Source organism: Triturus cristatus, chromosome 12 (genome assembly GCF_964204655.1).
Source record: "Triturus cristatus chromosome 12, aTriCri1.1, whole genome shotgun sequence".
NCBI lineage: Eukaryota > Metazoa > Chordata > Amphibia > Caudata > Salamandridae > Triturus > Triturus cristatus.
In genome coordinates, this window is record NC_140595.1 from 795213708 (window position 1) to 795233541 (window position 19834).

General features: G+C 44.0%; 1 protein-coding gene across 2 annotated transcripts in view; it reads left to right on the forward strand.

Moving 5' to 3' along the window:
• CTDNEP1 (CTD nuclear envelope phosphatase 1) overlaps positions 1 to 16713 on the forward strand; it is a 78263-nt gene extending 61550 nt beyond the window's left edge. For both annotated transcript variants that reach the window (XM_085637439.1, XM_085637440.1), the window contains exons 4-8: positions 3687 to 3758; positions 5022 to 5138; positions 7106 to 7217; positions 7924 to 8008; positions 15843 to 16713. In XM_085637439.1, the coding sequence (XP_085493565.1) occupies positions 3687 to 3758; positions 5022 to 5138; positions 7106 to 7217; positions 7924 to 8008; positions 15843 to 15903 (447 nt within the window). In that variant the 3' untranslated portion in view covers positions 15904 to 16713. The remainder of the gene's footprint in view (positions 1 to 3686; positions 3759 to 5021; positions 5139 to 7105; positions 7218 to 7923; positions 8009 to 15842) is intronic.
• Positions 16714 to 19834: the final 3121 nt, after the last annotated feature.

The window sequence follows — 19834 nt, forward strand, 5'->3', positions numbered from 1 at the left end:
ACCAAGCTTTTGCTTTATATATAATACAAATCTAGCCACATATAGGATACATATGACCCCTGATTTGCCTCTTAGTTATTTAACTACATTGTCATCAGGGCAGGGGCAGTTATGTTCCTCAAATCATGTTTAAAAAACTTTTCAATAAATGCATATCTAAAATATGAAGTGGTGGCACACTTGCAATCAGCAGATTTTACATTGAAGTGACCACAACATTTCCTACAAACAGGGTTTTACTGATCAAATTATATAGTGTACAAACAATGTTTGGATATCAAATGCCTGCAAATACGTGTCATATGCACATCACCAAGTTGTGTTCTGTGTTGTTTGTTTCGATCCCATTTAAATCTTTGTTTGGATCAGATTTATTCCATCCACCCCCCCCCCCCCTCACCACAATTTGCTTTCATAATTCCGGATATATTTTGAAATCTTTGTACTATCCACTTATAGACTTATTTTAAATGTTGTGTTAGAAAAAAACTGACATCTACAGACGGCTCGCTTGACAAAAACCTCCAACTGTAGTAAGAGAAAGAGAAATAAACTCCCTTTCCCAAGCAGCAATAAGTAAAAATACAAACTGACATCTGACCTCTTTCCTTGAACAGACTGCAAATGTGTCGAGATAAATACAAGATTTAATGGCATCTTTAATACTCATTCACTTTCTGAATGAACAGAACACCTGTTCCTTTCCAGCTTATGTTCACTCGCCAGATCTGATTGGTAGGTTCTAAAAATAGCTTGACCTGATAAAATCTGACTCGCAATTGCGAGTGGATGAATAGACTTTTCGAGGCCTTATTCTACGGTTCCTAAATAAACACAGTAATGGGGAACTCCTACCCCAGTCAAGAAAGGGTGTTGGTATTCCCAAAGCTGCTGCCTCTCTTTCAGGTGCCACATTCCTCTCCGCAAGACTGTAATGAGACTGTTGGGGATAATGGCTTCAAGAACTGCAACAGTATTGCATTCAAGATTGCGCCTGCAACCTGTGCCTGATAGTCTAGGGAGGGAATGGTTACAAACTGAGGTTCACTGGGGAGATCAAGTTTTGGAAAAGCCAAGGATTTAGAGGACTTTCCTATGGTGGAACAACAAGGACTTGTCTCTGGTATGTATTTCCTGGAATCCGTACCCAGATCTCCTCTTGGATTGATCATGCACCCAAATAGCACGTTTTCGCTCTGGGTCCAGCAGTTTCACGCTGCGATGGGTCCGCACTGGTTACTGCCGAGACTACTGCTGGTACTTTTTATTTCATGGCGCATTGTTTAAACACACAGAGCTGACTGATTTGGTTTCTATTTAGGAGTGTCATGCCCAGAAAAATGAAAAGTGAAGTGGTTTAGGTAGAGTTTGTTCACAGCAAGTGTAGTCATTTGGTAGAAATTAATATTTTCAGGGGTAGGGGAGGCATAGTAGTACTAGTTGTAACAGCGCTACAGAAGGACTGCTTCATGATCCATTTCTCTAAGGGTGGCTCAGTAACTGGGGGAGGGATAAGTATTTGAGGTATTTTACTTGCTAGTTAGTAGTTTACTATGATGGTGACTAAAGACCTCATGTAGAATTTGCCAGGCAGCGTCTTCCATCACAGACATGGCAGATCTCCCACCCACATATTGCAAGTACATTCTAGCCCCTGGCACTTATAATGCCACAGATGAGACATCCACCATGTTTTTGACAGATTCCCTGTCTGCCAAGCTTTAAATGAGGCCCTTTGTCAAGTGATCCCTGTTGATGCGTAATGGTAATGAGTGTACGGTTCAAAAGCGGGAAGAGAGTGGGATAGTAGGAATCCTGAACTTTGATTTTAGAAGAGCACAATGTGGCTCAAAAAGACACATTGTCATCTTTCAGATCGATAGGACAAAAGATGAGCTGGGTTGCCAGTGATGGTGAGCTGGTGATAATCATAAGGGATCTTCCTGCAGCAGGTGTTCAGCCATGCACGGTTATCAGGGGTGTTGAAGAGTGCCTCAGCCCCAAGGGAGCCATTCCTGATGATGACCCAGCGTTGGGCCTCTGAGGGTATGCTTTCACTGTGTCATGTTTCAAGGTTTGTAACTGTTGTTGTATTGATCGGGTTGGGGGGTTTGAGAGTTTCCCATCTGTACGAAACATCTAAATGGAAGAAACTCATATTAAAGGTAGCTTGAATAGGCAGCCAGCTACCTCTTATAGAGGCAAATGGGGAGCAAAGCTGTGGAGCTCGGATGGATAAATTGTGCAAAATGCATAGGCAGGGGAAGATATTCTGAAACGTTTCAGAGCATCAGGAGGTGTGCATAGAAAATAATTTCCCCCAGGAGTTCAACAATAGTTCAAGTGCATCTAATAAATAGTTCTAGTCCAGTAAGTGATAAAAGTACCATATTCTATTGCTGATGAGGTGTGGGAGTCAGACGTTTCAGGATGGTGGGGAGCTAGTCATTTTGCATTTTGGTGGTGGTAATTAGGGAATGCTTGACCACCAATCAACTCGGAATGTATATTTCTTAGAACACCTGTGGGAAAAAATACTGTGAGTGGTGCATGTGACTGCACCAGAATCAAATAACATCAGTGTATAGTCTGCCAACCCGTGGGCAAATATAGGTATGGAGTAATTGGTGCAGATAATGGGCGCTAGCCGAAGATCTTAAACTGTTGAATTATGATGCTAAAATAGAGTGGCGAGAGTATAGGGCAAAAGCTGATTTCCCAAAGCAGGAGGAAAATATGTTAAATGAACAGATGAGGAAAAGAGGTCAGTTACATGCCGACACTTAGTTAACTGCAAAACTGAGATTTGGGGGGGAAAGGGTGACCTAGGCTGGCCCCGTTGGCTGACGTTAGCACGTTTTGCAAAGGACACTCTTCCAATATATGGTGGTGGAATCGTCAGCGGTTGGAAGCCAGTTTTCCTAATGGGGGCCATGGAAGCAAAGCTAAAGTAAGAGTGAGAGGCTTCAATGATGCCTGCCAGCTTTTGATTCAGATTTAATAACTATCTTATTTCTGCGAGCCTCGGGTCATAGAAGTAGACTGCGTGCACACTGTTGCCCTCCTCCGCTATTGTATTAAACCATTATCTTGACAAACCTGACGCTTCTTTAATAAATAAAAAAAATACCATAATTCCTTCGCTTAACTCATCAAAATAATTTGAAACCTGTTCATATGGTAAGGGATACCAACTCAAGAGATCCTAAATTACAGGTAACTAATCTCTTCTCAGAAAGTCAGGTAGTCTGCTCTGCACACCCATCACCAGTTGTGGGAGCGTTTGAAAGTGGTGGGATTGAGAAGGGTGATGTAGGTCGACCTCGCTTACTGATTTTCTCGGACAGTCTTAGTTTTTCACCAGCAGTCCAGACAGACTTTCACTAAATTAGTACGCTCAATGCAAGACTAGTTAGTAGCAATTTAACATTCATGAAACTGGGTTTAAACGTTGCATGTAATGTACTCTCTTAGGGCCTTATTGTCTGTCTTTCTATGTTGATGAGTGTTATCATTCTGTGCCTCTGAGTTTATGTAAAATTATTGTCCTCCCTCTGTATTTGCAAAATGTCCCAATTTTTCATTTTCAAACTCTGGTCACCCTACCTCTGACGGAATGTGCCCTCTTGCATCTTAAACCGATTCTGATACTGCTTTCCTAATAATACATATCTCTCTTTCTACAGGTTGTCATAGACAAACACCCTGTCCGGTTTTTTGTACATAAAAGGCCGCATGTGGATTTCTTTATAGAAGTGGTAAGAACTCCATGTTCTTTCTATGTTTGAGAAGATGGTGTGGCTGGAGGGGGTAGGGGGGCTCACTGTCGGGATAGGGAATTGTTACATGCCTATAAGTCACAAAGTAAGTGTTTCCTGAACAATGATCCCAGTGTTTTGATGCTGTCTTCGAATGGAAGACTGGGTACGTGTGATTCCATGATATAGTAATAGCTTAGGTACTTTAATGGTGGTTCATGTCCGACACAAAGAACTCCATGAAGGCACAAGTGCTAATCTGTTGTGGGAGTACTTCGAATGCATGCACTTTTGTTATACCTTATACATGCATGTGGGGAGCTGGCCAGAACATGTCATGCGTGGAATTGAAGAAGTGATTTTGGGCAAGTTACTTAAGAGGCATGGTTTTTGCCACGATTTCAAACATAGCACATGCTGTATGCTGCAGTTATAGTAGCTGGAGCATGGTCAATGTTAGGTAGAGTAATGGCTGTGCAACCGGATGTATACACACAAGGGGGAGTAGTGTATATGAATCTCTAGATAAGAGGTGGCACATTCTCAGTGAACAAATACTGCCCTCACTCATAATATTGTGAAATGCTTCATCATCGGGCTTTGCTTCAATACACCCCTGTGCAGACGAACGCCTGAGGTGGAGCAAAAGGGAGGGGAAGACAATACAAACACATATAAATTATAATATACGTAATGGATCCTGGGATCACCGAAAGAAAAGGTGCAGTGAGAGTTAAAACTAGTTTGGTGGTATCTTTTGTAAATACATTTATTCCTAGATCCACTGAGTAGGATTAAAAACGTAAAGGATGGCGGTGACAGGAAAGTATTGTCGACATGTTTCAGCTGCTTTGTTAGTGCTTGCAATTTCAGGTCATCACAGCCTTCATCAGGACTTTATAGATCCCAGTCATTTTAATCCCCCAGTTCCGGGTCTTCGGAACCAATTGCTCACAGAGTGAGGGGCCCACTTAGTAACTTACTCCAGAAAATAGAGTTTCCAAATAAGCCAAGCTTAAACTGGTGAGTTAGAGCAGACCCCCTGTAGTCTCACTTACTCCAAGGGTGGTGCTCTGTCTTGACCTCTTGTCTCGTGTGCTACCGGATAATATGACGGCACACTGTGGTATGTTACGATGGCCGGTACTGTGAGACTGCATGGGATAGTGCATGGTGTGTGCTTTTTCTTCATGATGTGAAGGTCTGGTTTTATGTCCCCTGACGTTTTTTCTCTCCTCTCCACCCTCCCCCTCTTTGTTCAAGGTCAGTCAGTGGTACGAGCTTGTTGTCTTCACAGCCAGCATGGAAATCTATGGTTCCGCAGTGGCCGACAAATTAGACAACACTAGAGGTGTTCTCAAAAGGAGATATTACAGACAGGTAAGTGCATGAAATGCTATATTTTGATGGATGCATCTAGCCACAGATTCCTCACATTTGAATTTTCTTGTTGGGTGCCAGACTGGCATCAGAAAATTTCCCAGTCCTAGTTCCCACATGCCATGAAAGTCCATGGTGCCTCTGTCCCACCATCCGAAGTGACGACACAGTGCCACGCAGGCGTCCGTTCCTCTTTTCCCCTGTCTTTCGATGAGGATCTGGAGCGCACCTCAACTTTTTCTTTTTTTTTTTCAAGTTTTTTTTACTGACTTTGGAAAGCAATTTTCTTGATAGTGTGCAGAGATGTCACCCGTTAAACTACATGATTTGTCTTGCCATGCCTGTAGTAAACATGTCATCACATACCTTCATGGCTGCCTTTATTGCCTTGGCTCCAAACACGGCTCGAATGCTTGAAATAAATGCTCTCTGATGCTCTTGAAGGCCATCCGTGAGCATGAAGGCCAGCTCTACATTGCCAGAAGCAGGACTGGTCCAAGTGGAGCTTGACCCCTTCTCACCTGGCAGGGAAAAGTCAGAGTCAGCTGTCAAATATTCCGATACCTCCAGTGGTGTCAGTTCAAAGCGATTTCTAGATTGGAGCCGATGTACCCTAAACTTTCCAGGCCATAGCAGACTTGGGAGCAGATGAAGGCCTTTAGGGAGGCAATGCCGTTATTCTTGGTCCCTCAGGTGTACTGTCTGGGCTTCCAGTTGGATTTCCATCAGCTAATCCTTCCCTTACCAACTGTCCCCATTCAGCCTCAATGTGACCCTTACTTGGTGCCAGGCCATGCCTCATCACCTTTGCTGCAGTGTCATATGTGCCATCCTGTGCTCCAGAGTCCCTGGTTCTCACCTCTGCTCTGATCCAACATCTGATATGGAACTGACTTAGGCCAGATCTCTGCCTACGTCGCACTGCGCCTACTAAAGTGCAACCTGTAACTATGGATGATGCCCCTACTGTTGCCGTCTCTTGACACAAGCACTACTTAAAGTTGAAAGCCATGTGTTAGACCTGTCAGCCCTAGGGTGGTCTTACCCCGCATTTTTTTTCTCCTTTCTGCCTCCGTTTTTATCACCATGTTTTTTGTTGGACATAGGACTCTGGGCGCCTTACCGCTGCTGAACACTGCTGGGGTGCAGGTGCTCTCTCCTAACAATATGGTTGCCATAGGCCCCTGCTACTGTGGAGTGGCCACTGTCCTTCTGCGTGCTAGTAGTTTGGATCAGGCTGAGACATAATTCTACTGTAACCCTGAGCGACCCGCCTCTGGTCACCAGAGAAGCCACCACAGAGTCCACAGAGCCTTCTAGAGTCTTCCCACCCCCCAGGCTGGCGCCAGAACTTGCCGCCTTTTTGTAGGGTCACCTGACCTAGGGGAATAAAGATAAAGGAGGGAAACCTGACAGTCAGTTGGTGCACTACTGGACCTGAGGACCCTCCGCCTGAGTAAAGGCTGCTGAGCCAGGGGGAAGCTACACTACTGACGCTGACTGAGCTTAGGCCCTGCTGTCCCCAAGATAGCTTAGTGATCCTGCCAGCCTGCTGACCTTCCCCAGTGTGAGGGGAACCCGGGGTGCCAACTCCAGTGTGCCCGAGAATTTACTGCCTCAACTTCAAGGAGTGGATTTCTGGTAAGTCAGGGTTCCGAGTTAAAGGTCACACACTTACCTTAGCACGCAGGGGACATGAATACATGTGGCTCAGTTTCATCACTTCCTGAAGTGGAACTGGAGCCTCTATGGAGTCAGATCGCACCACCTGTCGGCGCACAAGGGGTATGGTAAGAAAATTGTCCTGATCCATCTGGCATCTGGGGGGATTCAGAAGGTGAGGAATCTGTAGTTCGATGGAGTATCCACCAGAAGAAATGTTACCAAAGGTCCTTATAGAACATATGCCATCACAGGTGATCATGCTAACCAGCTCTTTCTTTGACTTCTTATCTTTGTCTCTGCAGCACTGCACTTTGGAGCTTGGCAGTTATATTAAAGATCTATCGGTTGTTCACAGCGACCTCTCCAGCATTGTCATTTTAGACAATTCCCCAGGCGCCTACAGAAGCCATCCAGGTAGGAAGAGCAACACAATACATAATGTGAGAACAGGTTAAGTGGTCCCCCAGTGGTACAAGAGTCTTCCAGATGGGGCTGCAGTAGGGACTTGAAATCCCTGTTCGCAAACCCCCCACCATTTCCCCTGTGTCTTGGTGGCTGGAGTTACCCTCTTCTTGTGCCCTTGGCGGCTTCTGTTGCCTACTTCCTGCTCCCTCACAACTGATTTCGCCTGGTTGCCATGTCTTGTGCCCCCCACACCATGGCAGTTGTCCACTCATTTGCTCTGGTCACCATCTTCCTGTGCCCTGAGTCGCCCACTACACGTGATGAAGCTGGACCTTTGTTGTGCTCTGTCCATGGATTCTTGTGCTGGTCATCTTACACCCACATACTCTTGCATTTCTATCGTTTATTTGGGTTTATACCCATTCACTCCCCTAAGTTTTCTGCTTTTTAAAATTAGAGTTTGGGACAAAGGTATTGGTCATGAACTCTTAAGGGGAAACCTTTTCGTCCTGTGCTGGTTTGTGTTTGATCTGCTAATGTATGAAATGGGGGGTTGTTCCAGCTTGCTGACTGTGTCGAAGTCTGAGGTTAGCTCTGTTTAGAGATGCATGTTGTGTCCATGTCTAATTATGATGGTGAAATTTCTCTTTAAGAATGAGCCTGACTTTCAAATCGCTGACCATCTGCTTTTGTCTCTATTTTGTTTCTTTTCTAGATAATGCAATACCGATAAAGTCATGGTTTAGTGACCCCAGTGACACAGCGTTACTCAACCTGCTGCCTATGCTGGACGCTCTGAGGTAAAAATGGATTCGAAAGGCACCAGGGAAGATTTTACCAACTCTGACTAGTAGTAAAGAGTAACTATGGAAACTTACAGCACATATTCTATCTGAACATCCCACCTCTTCAACTCCAGCCTCAGATTTCACACCCTTTGTGCACTGAGCCGCTCCCTCCATGGGACAGACCGAGATTGATTTCTTAAGGATTTTTTGTTCAATGCTCCCCCCCACCCCTTTCCTACAGGCTGTTTATATCCTTGTGAATAGTACAAAGCGGTCAATTTGGAAAAAGCGGGCTACGCCAATTTCAGAAAGTACATGTATCCAGTGTGATATCTTTAACAAATTCATGTGCCGGAACAGGCCTGCGTAGGCCTTGCCATCGCCATGAATGCAGTCACAAGTGCAATGGGCCTCGTCATTTTTCACACTGGTGCTTGCGTCTTGAAGCTTGTTATTGGGCAGGCTGATGATTTGTTTAAGCTATTTGCCTCATGTCACCTGGTTTTCTTCGTAGACTATTTCTGTTCCAGGACCATAAATTTGTCTAGTCGCATAAACTATGTGCAAGTCCTGTGCACCGCAGAAAGGTTTATATTGTTCCACCAGGACATATTCAACCTTTATTCTAATGGCACTGTTGCTCATCTACTTGAACACATTTATCCAACAATAACTTTGTCCCCATGGCGCCCACTAGTGGGGAGACATTTTACAATTATGATGTCTGAAACGCAACGTTTGTACCTCATTGGAATCAACAGCTTATGTTCGACACTTCTGCAGGCAATGAAGTCTGCTGCTGCTATGACCACATAGGCACACTCCACCGAGTTTTAAAGCGGCATTCTTCAGGCATGTATCCATTTGAGATCCTTGCCTAGTGTTTAAGTGTGTTGCCTGACATGCATTGTGCCTACACTCCCCTCTCAGGGCTTCCGCCTGAAGCAGTGCTGAGCTTGGCTCAGAAGGTATGTGGCACGCTTTGCTTTACCCTAAAATGTGCAATGCTTTTCCCTTTCTCATTCTAAATTGGCGAGGATTCTACCCCCACAGTTGAGAATGGGGCAAAAGAGCCAGGTTGTGAGGATGTGAAACTGGCATTGTAATGACTGTTACAGAGAGTCCATAGTCTAATCCTCATGAACTTATTTTAACTCCTTTTTTTATTCGTTTTATACAAAGGTTATAAATACCATTCAGAAGATGCGCACAAGCCAAATTAGTTGCTGGACGGGTAATAAAAGGAGCAGCAAACTTTGAATTAGGATCATATCTAAACCATACAGGAATGATTTCTACATGGTTGGTGGTACTGGAGACAACTCATAGAGACTGTGGCTAAAATGCATGCAGCAATCTCGGCCCAACTAACACTGGAAATTGCCATATTCATTTAAAAGGGAAGAACGTCAACAAAGCAAACGTGTAACACCATATTCCTTCCTTCCCTCGTCCCCTGGAGTGCCCATTGACTTCAAGTGTAGAGAACAAAAGAGGTTTGCAAATCAAGATTTAAGACTATAATCTGCCTACGTCCTTAGAATAGTTCTGAAGTCTGATCCTCATTAACCGCAACTTTGGTCAACTATCAACTGAAAACACAAACACTCTTTTTCTGCAAGAAGGGAACTTGTGAGTGCCCATATGTGTGCAGGGAAGGTTCAGACAGTAGGTGGCAGAGTGTACACAATGTTAATAATAGGAAAGAGCATACAGAATAATTATCATAGTTTGAGAGTGAAATAGTTATCTATTTTGTTTTTAATGTCAACATTCCTGGACTATACGAAATTACCCTTGTTGGTGTTTTGGTTGATTATTTTACTGCTACATTTTGCTAAAATTCAAATATCACTATTAAAAATTAAGCATGTTCAAGAATTCTGCTGTTAACCTGGCTGGGTATACAACCTTGCAGCTTATTAGTGCACTAACACATTACTCTGCTATCTCTTTATATAAGCAGATCTATTTTTTTATATGTTTTAGAGTGTACCTCTCACTTTCATTTTAATAGACCATTTTGTGGATAGGATCCTGAAAAATTACACCTAGGGAATGATTATTCTGAAAGTGACTAATTTTGTTCAGAATCTTGAGTCATGACATTTTTGGGGATGGTGGCCTGGTATATTGCAATAGTTATGCATGCTTGTCTGCACATATTTGGCCAGGGAATGGTCACAAGTGACTGGTCACTGTGGTGATCTGCTGGTGAAGTCATACAGCATCATGTGGTGGAACACAACCTGGTTACTTTTCTAGGCCATCAGCCGCAGGTGACTGTTAAGACAGATACCTCACTCGTAGGAAGGGAGCGCATCTGAACAAACTCATTGTTCAAGGTTTCTGGAGGCAGCCGCAACAGAAAATGAACAAAAATGTATTGGAGCGGATAGTAGTCGAGTTGGCATTTAAAGCGTTTTACTCTCTCATTTGCAGCTAAATAGTCCTGACAAAAGCAGACCACTTAACTGCAATGTATTACATTCAAAAACAAGGAGGCACTTGTTTGCCTGAGCTATCAAAGTTAGCTCGGTCGATATTGCAATGGGCCCTTTGCCATCAAATTTTGCTGATAGCGGAGCATCTGCTGGGGATGGTCAGCGACTTTGCAGACCTGCTAAGCAGAGTGCAGCAACAAGTACATGAGTTGGAAAGGAATGCCCTGATACTTCACATTTTGTTGCCCAAACCTCCTGTTGCCTTTTCCTGCCATTATGCCACAGTTGTCCCCCAAGACAATTTGCTTTCCCTGGATAAAAAGTGTGGCGTGCTTCAAGGAACAGGAATTCCATGCTGCGATCAGTTTTTAGCAGAGGGTCACTTTGTAGGAAAGTAGGATCTGCTTTCATGGTCACCCCACTTTTTGCTGGTGGTGGTCTGTTTTATGACTAGTCGGACTGGAATCCGGCTAATTAGGCCCCCATCCACTGTGATTCCTCCCTAAATTTGACAAAGGTAAGACTTTGGTACCTTCCCAATATGCTACTGGTGTACCCCTGTAAGGCCCTAGTATATGGTACTAAGGTACCCAGGGCACATGTACACTAGGGGTCTCCCATGGGCTGCATTATGTATTATGCCACCCATGAGAGACCAATCAAACTGTGATTACAGGCCTGCCATTGCAGCCTGTGTAAGTTGGTGCTAGCACCGCTTACAACAAATATAAGTTTCCTTATATCTGAGGTCACAGCACTTAAAACCTAGAAGTCCGTCCCCCCCCCCCCCCCCCCCCTGCCAAGCATGCTCAACCAATTTGCTGACCTCAGCAGGATGTGGCAACTAGTGCACAAATGGGAACTTCATCCCCAGGTTCTCCTTCCATACTTCCAAAAATTGGGATTCCCACAAATTTACCTCTTTGCCACAGCAGAGAACTCAAAATGCCAAAACTTCTCCATATTCCCACACCATCTATTCACAGACAATGACGTGTGGATGAATTGGTCGGGGATATTTGCCTACACTTTTCCACCTCTCCCTTTCCTTCCATATCTGGTTCGGAAGCTCAGGGAGACATAACTCGCACTCATTCTAATAGCTCCTACATGGGCTCGTCAACCATGGTTCACAATAATACTAGAGCTGTCAATAGTTCCATACCAAAAACTGCACCTCACTTCGAACCTTCTCACACAGAACTGGGGAGAAATCAGACATCCAAACCTAAAGGAGCTCAACCTCGCGATCTGGCTCCTGGAGTCATAGAGTTCGGATACCTAAATCTGCCACCAGATTGTATGACAATTCTTAAAGAAGCAAGAAAACCTACCACTAGAGCATGCTATGCAGCAAAGTGGAAAAGGTTTGTTATACATTGTAATAGTAACACAATTTATCCGCTAGATGCATCTATACAAAATATTATTTGTTATCTTTTACATCTACAACGAGTTGGCTTAGCCTACACATCCATTTGATTACACCTTGCAGCAGTAGCTGCATATCTGCAAATCAGACAACATTTATCCTTATTCAAAGTTCCAGTTATTAAAGCTTTTATGAAAGGCCTTAAAAGAGTAATAACACCCAGGGTACCACTTGCACCTGTCAGCAACCTTAACATTGTTCTCCCAAGGCTTATGGTCCCCCTTTTGAGCAATTATACAATTGCTCATTACAATTTCTTTCATGGAAGGTTGCCTTTCTAATTGCTGGCACTTCATTAAGACGTGTTGATGAGCTACAGGCATTAGCATTAGAAGAACCTTTCTTTCAAGTTCATAAAGATAGTGGTTCTTCGTACAAACCCAAAATTCCTTCCAAAAGTAGTTTTTGCTTTTAATATTAACCAATTACCTGTGTTCTTCCCTCCAACCTGATTCCTAAGCAGAAAGGGCTCTACTCACACTTGATGTCAAAAGAGCACTATTCTACTATATTGATAGAACAAAAGATTTTCGTAAATCGAAACAACTTTTTGTTGCATTTGCTCCACCTCGTAAAGGAAATCCAATCTCTAAATCCGGTATGTCTAGATGAATTGTTAAATTTATTCAAACCTGCTATGTTAAAGCTAAAAGAACTTTAACTTTACCTCCTATAGCACATTCTACCCGCAAAATAGGTAACATTCCCATAGCGGACATATGTAAGGCAGCTACATGGTCTACACCACACACATTTACCAAACATTATTGTGTGGATGTATTAGCACGTCAACAAGCTAATGTAGGGCAAGCAGTGCTAAAAACACCTTTTCAAACAACTGCAACACCCTCTGGTTAGCCACCGCTTTGAGAGGATACTGCTATACAATCTATGCAATGTATCTACAGCACACATGCCTTAAACGGATTATGTTACCTGTAAGAATCTGTTCTTGACATGCAGAGCTGTATATTCCCATGCACCCTCCCTCCTCCCCAGACACCTGTAGTAGTTGCAGTTATTGTTCACATACATATGCATGGTTATTTCTGTACTACACTTACTCCGTTCGCACCCTCTTGCGGGAAAACAATCTAAAAATGAAGTTGATGCCCATGCGCACCATCACCGACGGGAGGAGTCCCCTTGCCTCGTGACTGGGAAAGGCTTCTTCTAAGAAAAACAACTTGCAAACATCCAGACCCAGCACTAGATGGCAGGAGTATGCAAAGCATGTGAATCTGCAGCTCTACATGCCAAGAACAGATGCTTACAGGGTGAGTAACATAATCCTTTTCAAGCAGCCAAGCAAACAGATGAGAAGCCAATTTAGGAGAAAGTGGCTGAGATGCTGTCACAGGACTCAGAATAATATGATTTCATCTGGTTTTCTTTACCATTGATCGCTCACTGTTGTCTAAAGAACCGTGATTTGCTCACTGAAGACGTGACGCCATCATACAAAACCTCTACTCTGTGTAGGGACGAGAAGATCCTCTGAACTGAGCCGTCCTACTTTCTGAAAGTTATTGACCGTTCAGATGAAATATAACTTTTAAAGGCTTTATTATCTAACTGTTCTGAGGAGTGCAAGCATATCAATAACTCAGATGGTCCTGGTTGCTGTGCATTAAAGTGTAGAATCTCATCTCATAGGCTGTTGGTTACCTACGTTGGTTCTACTCCAGGGAAGGTGGTATCTAAGGCCTCAATTGCCTGATATATAACATGTTCTGCAGTATTATGCTGGCAAGGAGATTCCTACTCTGGAAGGAAGCAAGCTCCTGTTCTTAGATACTGTCCAGGTCTTTTTTTCAAAGTTCCATGCTGATGAGTGATCTCCAAAATTGGTTTCTTGATGAGGGATCTTTTAAAGCAGAAATAGTTTAAGCATGTGTACAGCCTGCCCCTTACAAAATCGATCTGCCTTTTCCCTCTCCTCAGTTATTTATAACTGTCTATGGTGGTTTATGCAGAAACAAGGAAAGGAGTTGGCCTAACAGCTAGGGCAGTCGACCTTGAATCTGGGGAACTGGGTTTGAGTCTCGGCAATACGCTCAGCTTCCTGTGATTCTAGGCAAATCACTTAATCTCCCCGTGCCAAACCAAAAAAAAGGAATGTGTCCTCATGTAACGCAACTGATGCTATGTAAAGCGCTCTGATACCCATTCGGGTCAAGTTCGCGCTATATAAAACTCCGAAAAAAAAAAAAAGTTGACTTGAGTACAGGAGATAGTTGTTTGAGGTAAGAAGGTGGGCTCCTTGATTAGGAGTGAGAGGTTTCACTGGAAGTAAGGAAAATGTTGCCTCTAACAATCTGCTTGCAGCTTATAGTGCTGTAAATTTACTTGATCTGCATACTCCTTCCTTCTAGTGGCAGGTGCAGATGTTGCATAAAGTTTTTCTTCGGAGTAGAGGTTTCAAGGTAACTTATGATAACTCCCCCAAGCCCACAACGCACCAGGGCTAGCACTTTACCTTCGATTACATTTTCCCCATACAAGTCAGAATGAGTAACTTTTGAGATTTGAAACAGGAAAGTCTACGTGTACTGATTTAACTGTGAAGTAAGTAAAAAAAAAAAAGTAAATAGTTGTTCAGAATGTCATAGCATGATTTCGCATTTGGGTAGTTGATAGAGCGCACATTAATCTATGGCACTGCAAGCTGATTGTTACATGTAAGTAATGTTTTAACTTTTTGCCGTTGTCGATCATATGCTCGGCATATACTGAAAAGCAGTACCCTTGTCCCTAAAGTTGTGGTTTGCAAGCCAGCTGGCACGTAAAATATTTAGAACAAATGTTTAAGTACAGTTTGCCCAGTTTGTGTCTTTGTCAGTCATGAATGTCTACAGCGTAATGTTTGGGTAGAGCTTGGATCATGGACCACGTAACAAATTTCCGCAAGAGAAATGTTGCCTAAGAAAGCCATAGTGGCTCCTTTTTCTGCCTGAAGTGTGCTCCAGAAAGGTTGTACACCGGTACAACGCATATGAATACATCGTGTGCCTTTGCCACACCTTTTTTAGCACGCATGTTTTTACAGCGAATATATGAATTTATAACCCATACCAATACCAAGCATTGTTTTTAGATTTAAAAATGTATTTGTGGGGGGGAGCAGGCCACAGTAGGTATGGAGAGCGGGCTGGAGACCTTGATGAATGTGTGACTACAGGTCCGGCCTGAGCAACTAGAGGAATACCTCCTCTTCAAATTAACGCACCTTAGCACGTGCGACACATATTGGTCAAAATACACCATTTTGTGATCATCCCTAATCCTCCATTCACATAGGTCCTGACGAAAGCCAGCACAACTCTGATATCTGGCTGAAACATGTAGACCACACAGGATACTGGAGACATAATTTACCTCCACATATATCCGCCGCTATGTTTTTAATACTGCCAAGGGCCCTTCATTAAATTTCTCCAATCCCTGGGACTCTTTGGACAGTTTTTAAACCACACTCTTCACTTCACTGCACAAAACCCGCTCCGCTGTAATCTGGCGTTGAAGCACACCAGAGGTGCACTCTGCGCCTTGGGTGGGACCGGATGATGAAGCATGCCACCAACTAGGTTGGTGGGTGAGGGTCTTCATAAAAAACAAATTCGTTTTTTCTCCCAGACATGAACACCTAGCGTCTATACAAATAGATAGTTCTCATTGAGATATACCTACAACGAAGTAAAAACCTCATTGTAAAGGCTGTTTCCCTTCCAGAAACATAGTGCTGTGTGCAATTGGGTTTGGCATAGCAAAATTAATGAAAGGGAGGTGGGGCATCTGCGGAAGTCGGTGCAGAGAAGTTAATGTAACTTCTTGGGTATTGCAAAGCAGGAAGTATGTGAGCTGGGTGAGTTGGTAAACAATTGCTCTTATGAAACAGTTTGTCCAGACTGAATTTTACCTCATTTAGTCTGCTGTCACAGATTGACTAATTATTCTGGTTTTCTCCCAGGTTCACGGCGGACGTCCGATCTGTGCTCAGCCGAAACTTGCACCAGCATCGACTGTGGTGACAGCTGCACCTCCTTTCTTCAGGGCTTGTCCCATAGCCTCTGCCTTAGCTCCTCGTGGCCCCTGGCGGACTTCTTCTCAGGCACCCCTCCACCATTATGTGTACTTACTTGAACTCTTTGCAGACTTTGGGGGAGGGGGAGTTGGAGGGTGAACAAAGACACAGTGCAACGAGATTGACTCTTTTCCTCCTTTGCCAGCGTTGGTGCCAGAGCCTTGCCCCGGACATTCTGCTGGGATGGTCTGGACATGGAACTCACCAGACCCAAGGACTTTGGAGTTGGGGGGAGGGGGATGGAGCAGGCGCCATCATATTGAGGGGCCTGCAGGGATGGGAGGGGGGCATCTGTACAAGAAAGGAGGCTCGCAGGCCATATTGAATTTGGACATTATCACGGATGAAGAGCTGCAGGTGACTGAGAGAACACGCTCTCATGTTTTAAAGATCCTTATCTTGTGTAAAGATTTTTTTTCTTTGATTTTGTTTTTTTTTCTGGCTATTTTGTTTCTCTTTCTCAAACCTCTCCCTTTTCCAAGCAGGAAAATCACTTTGGCTGAGCCCCCTGCTGGCTCGGATCCAGTTCAAGCAATCGATATTTCAGTTGTGCAGTCAAAAAGGTGTTTTAATTGTCATTCTTTTCTATTTATCCCTTTCTCTCTGACTACAAAAACCATGTGGTAGTTCTAGTCTGATAACTGGAGAAAGAAACACGTTTTTGAGTTCAGTGAGCTTTCATTTCTCCCACCCATATTTTTTTGAATGTTTGATTAAAACAATTGACATGAGCGTGTCCATATGTCAACTAGCTGTTTGCAGTAGTCCAGATAACTGTATCCTTGGAAGGAGGGTGGGGCACCCTTCCAGCTTGTACTGCATCTTGCAGTCTTTCCTGATTGAATGGGCTAACTGTGCCTCCAGTGCATTTTATTTGTGGCCCAAGTAATGCATAACCATCCCATTCAACTCTCAATCGCTCTGTTATTTAGTTTGCGTTGTTATGCTGAAGTTCTACCCTGCAGTGTGGCAGATGGTGATTTTGTAAATTTGAGTAGGTCTGTCTGCCCCCAGCAATCTGTTGCTGTCTTTCACATTTAAGTGTGGGCCCGCCATTGTGCTGGATGCCTGCTAGCATATTTGTAACTTTGCATGGACTATGGCACCTATTTTGCAACTTTATTGTACTTTCACAGCTTTCCTTAGAAGCACTGTACCTAGCCAAGTGTTGGAATTGTGACTTTTGTTGGCCCACTTTTTTTTCTTCAAAAGCCTGCTGGTGAGGTTAGAGCTTTTGATGGCCCATTTATTTGGTTAGGCAACCTGATATTGGCACACCAAGCAAAATCTGAAACTATTTCCTGTAGTGCACGCTCTGCTTTGGATCACTCAATCCACCCTATTGAGCAGCAACTTCTCAGAGCCCAGCTGACACCGCAATTGTGGTGCTGTCCTACAGTGCATCTGAGCGAGAAGATCAAGATGGTGTATCCTCAGCATCAAGAGTAGCAGGGCCCCGAACAAAGAAGACTCTGAAGGGCATAAGTATGACTTCAACACAGCAAAGCCAGGGGACAAAACCCAGCTCTTAGTGCCCACACACCTAGGCAGAGCCCAGCTACCTTGGGAGTTTGATATTGAGCCCTGACACGGACAGAAAGATGTATCCAGCTATTGGTCTGCCGCCACTACCAGCAAGCTCCAGCCAGCACTGGAAGTAAGCTTCAGAGCTGAGCAATCTCCCATGAAGGGTGTCGAGACACAACAATACCGCCAAGCACATACTCAAGCAATTGTGACCCTGCTCCACAGACTAGGAATCTCCGTAAATGCAAAGAAATCCTGTCTCCTATCCTAGCAGATCCAGCCCTTCTTGGTTTCAGTGTTAAATGCTGTCAGAGGGAGAGCGTATCCCAACCAACAGAGGGTAATGCCATTTCAGCAGCTACTATTTCTTTATCAGTCCACTCACTGTAAGAGCTGTGATGAGGCTCTTGGGTAGGCCAGCTTTCTATATAGCAGTTATGCCATATGCCAGACAACATAGGAGCTTACTCCCAACAGTGCCTCGTGAGGCACTGGTCACAAGCTGAGGGTCATTGGTAAGATCTAGTGTTAATAAAGGCCAGCATTCAACCCACTGCAGTGGTGGAACAGCAACAGTCTGTTGCTCTGCAGGCTTTTATTGGAACCACTACCACAGGCCGCCATCACCACCCACACATCGCTCTCTAGTTGGGGTGAACATCTCGCCACATTGAATATGCAGTGTTCCTGGACCCCTCTGCATCTTAGTCAACAAACAGGATACCTAGCAGAGCTGGCCCTCTGCTTAACCCAAAAAGCCCTTTTCAGGCTTATCCAGGCTAAGGGGGTCTTGATAAAGACTGACAACCTGGCAGCCGTATATTATATAGAGACAATGTAACTCATCTGTCCATTTTAGCACAGGAGATTTTGCACTGGGTAATCCACAAGAGCCACCTCTTAGCAGAGCACCTACCTGGGTGGACAGTGATGTTGTGGACCTGCTAACCAGGATATATCTCCTTGTCCTGCATATCCTGGTGGGAAAACCCAGCCATTGACCTCTTTGCCTCCTCAGAAAATGCAAAATGCCCAGGCTTAGCCTCCATTCGCCCACATGCACATTAGAGTGTCATTGCTCTATGGATAAACTAGTCAGTGGTATTTGTCCAAGCTTTTCTTCCTCACCACTCATTCCATACATGGTGAGCAAGAGGAGGCAGGTGTCCGTAACCCTCAATTTAGTGGCCCTGACTTAGGGCACAGCTTCCTGGTACTCCATGCTCTTGGACATGTCCCTCAGTTCCCGTGAGAAGCTACTGATGAGGTTGGATCTTTTCACACAACTACATGGTCAAATTAAGTACCCAGATCCCAAGAAACTCAGCTTAGCCATCTGGCTACCTAACCTTCACTGATGAGTTTATGGCCGTACTGATTTAGGCGCATAGGCATGCTACACAGCCAAGAGGAAGATATTTGTCCATTATTGTATCTCAGAATCTGGATTCAAGACCTCGTATTTTACCCTTTACACCTACAGAAGGCATGTCTTGCTTGGACCTTCATATATCCTCTTTTTGCCACTGTCATGGCATACATTCTGAACAGAAAATGTACATCTCTCATCAAAATCCCTAGTAGTAAGATGTTTGTAGAGGGACTTAGTTCTCACATGGCTTATGGGTCCACCCTTTGAACCCTTCCACTCTTACAACCTACAGTTTCTATAGTGGAAATGTGGCTTTTTTTTGGTATCCAAAATCTTGCTCAAGCGTATTAGCGATTTACAAGCCCACCATTTGTTCAGGTGCAGATGGTCAAGGTGTTCCTCAGAACTAATCCAAAGTTCGTGCCCAAGGTAGTCTCACTTTCTGTAACCAGATTCAATGGCTGTAGGAAGCTGGCTCTTTATGTGATAGTTCATAAATCTGATATAGCTTGTAAAGAGTCCAGGGGTTCCCTTAATAGTGGACAGTAGCTTGCTTTGCAATCCCAAAGTGCTCTTTTAGGGGGTAGTGCGGTTGATCGGCCTTATGCTTAACACAGACGAGTGCAAGGCATTTGCAATACACACAATGATTAATAAATGACACACACGACTCAAGAAGGAGACCCACGCCAATTAATAAAAATACCAATTACCTTTATGTATGTTTAGGCATCAGAGAAAAATAATTCAGGTAAGTAAGTTTTTAAATATAGATACTTTTCACTATAAAAAGTGGACACGGTGCAATTTCTGAGATCTGCAATGTTATCCTATGGAAGGAAGAGTAAGTGCAAACAATCAATCAATCATAGAATTTGTAAAGTGCACTACATACCTGTGAGGGTCACAAGGAGCTGGGGGGGGGGGGGGGAAGGGGAGGGAATGCTGCTACTGTTCGAAGAGCCAGGTCTTGAGGAGT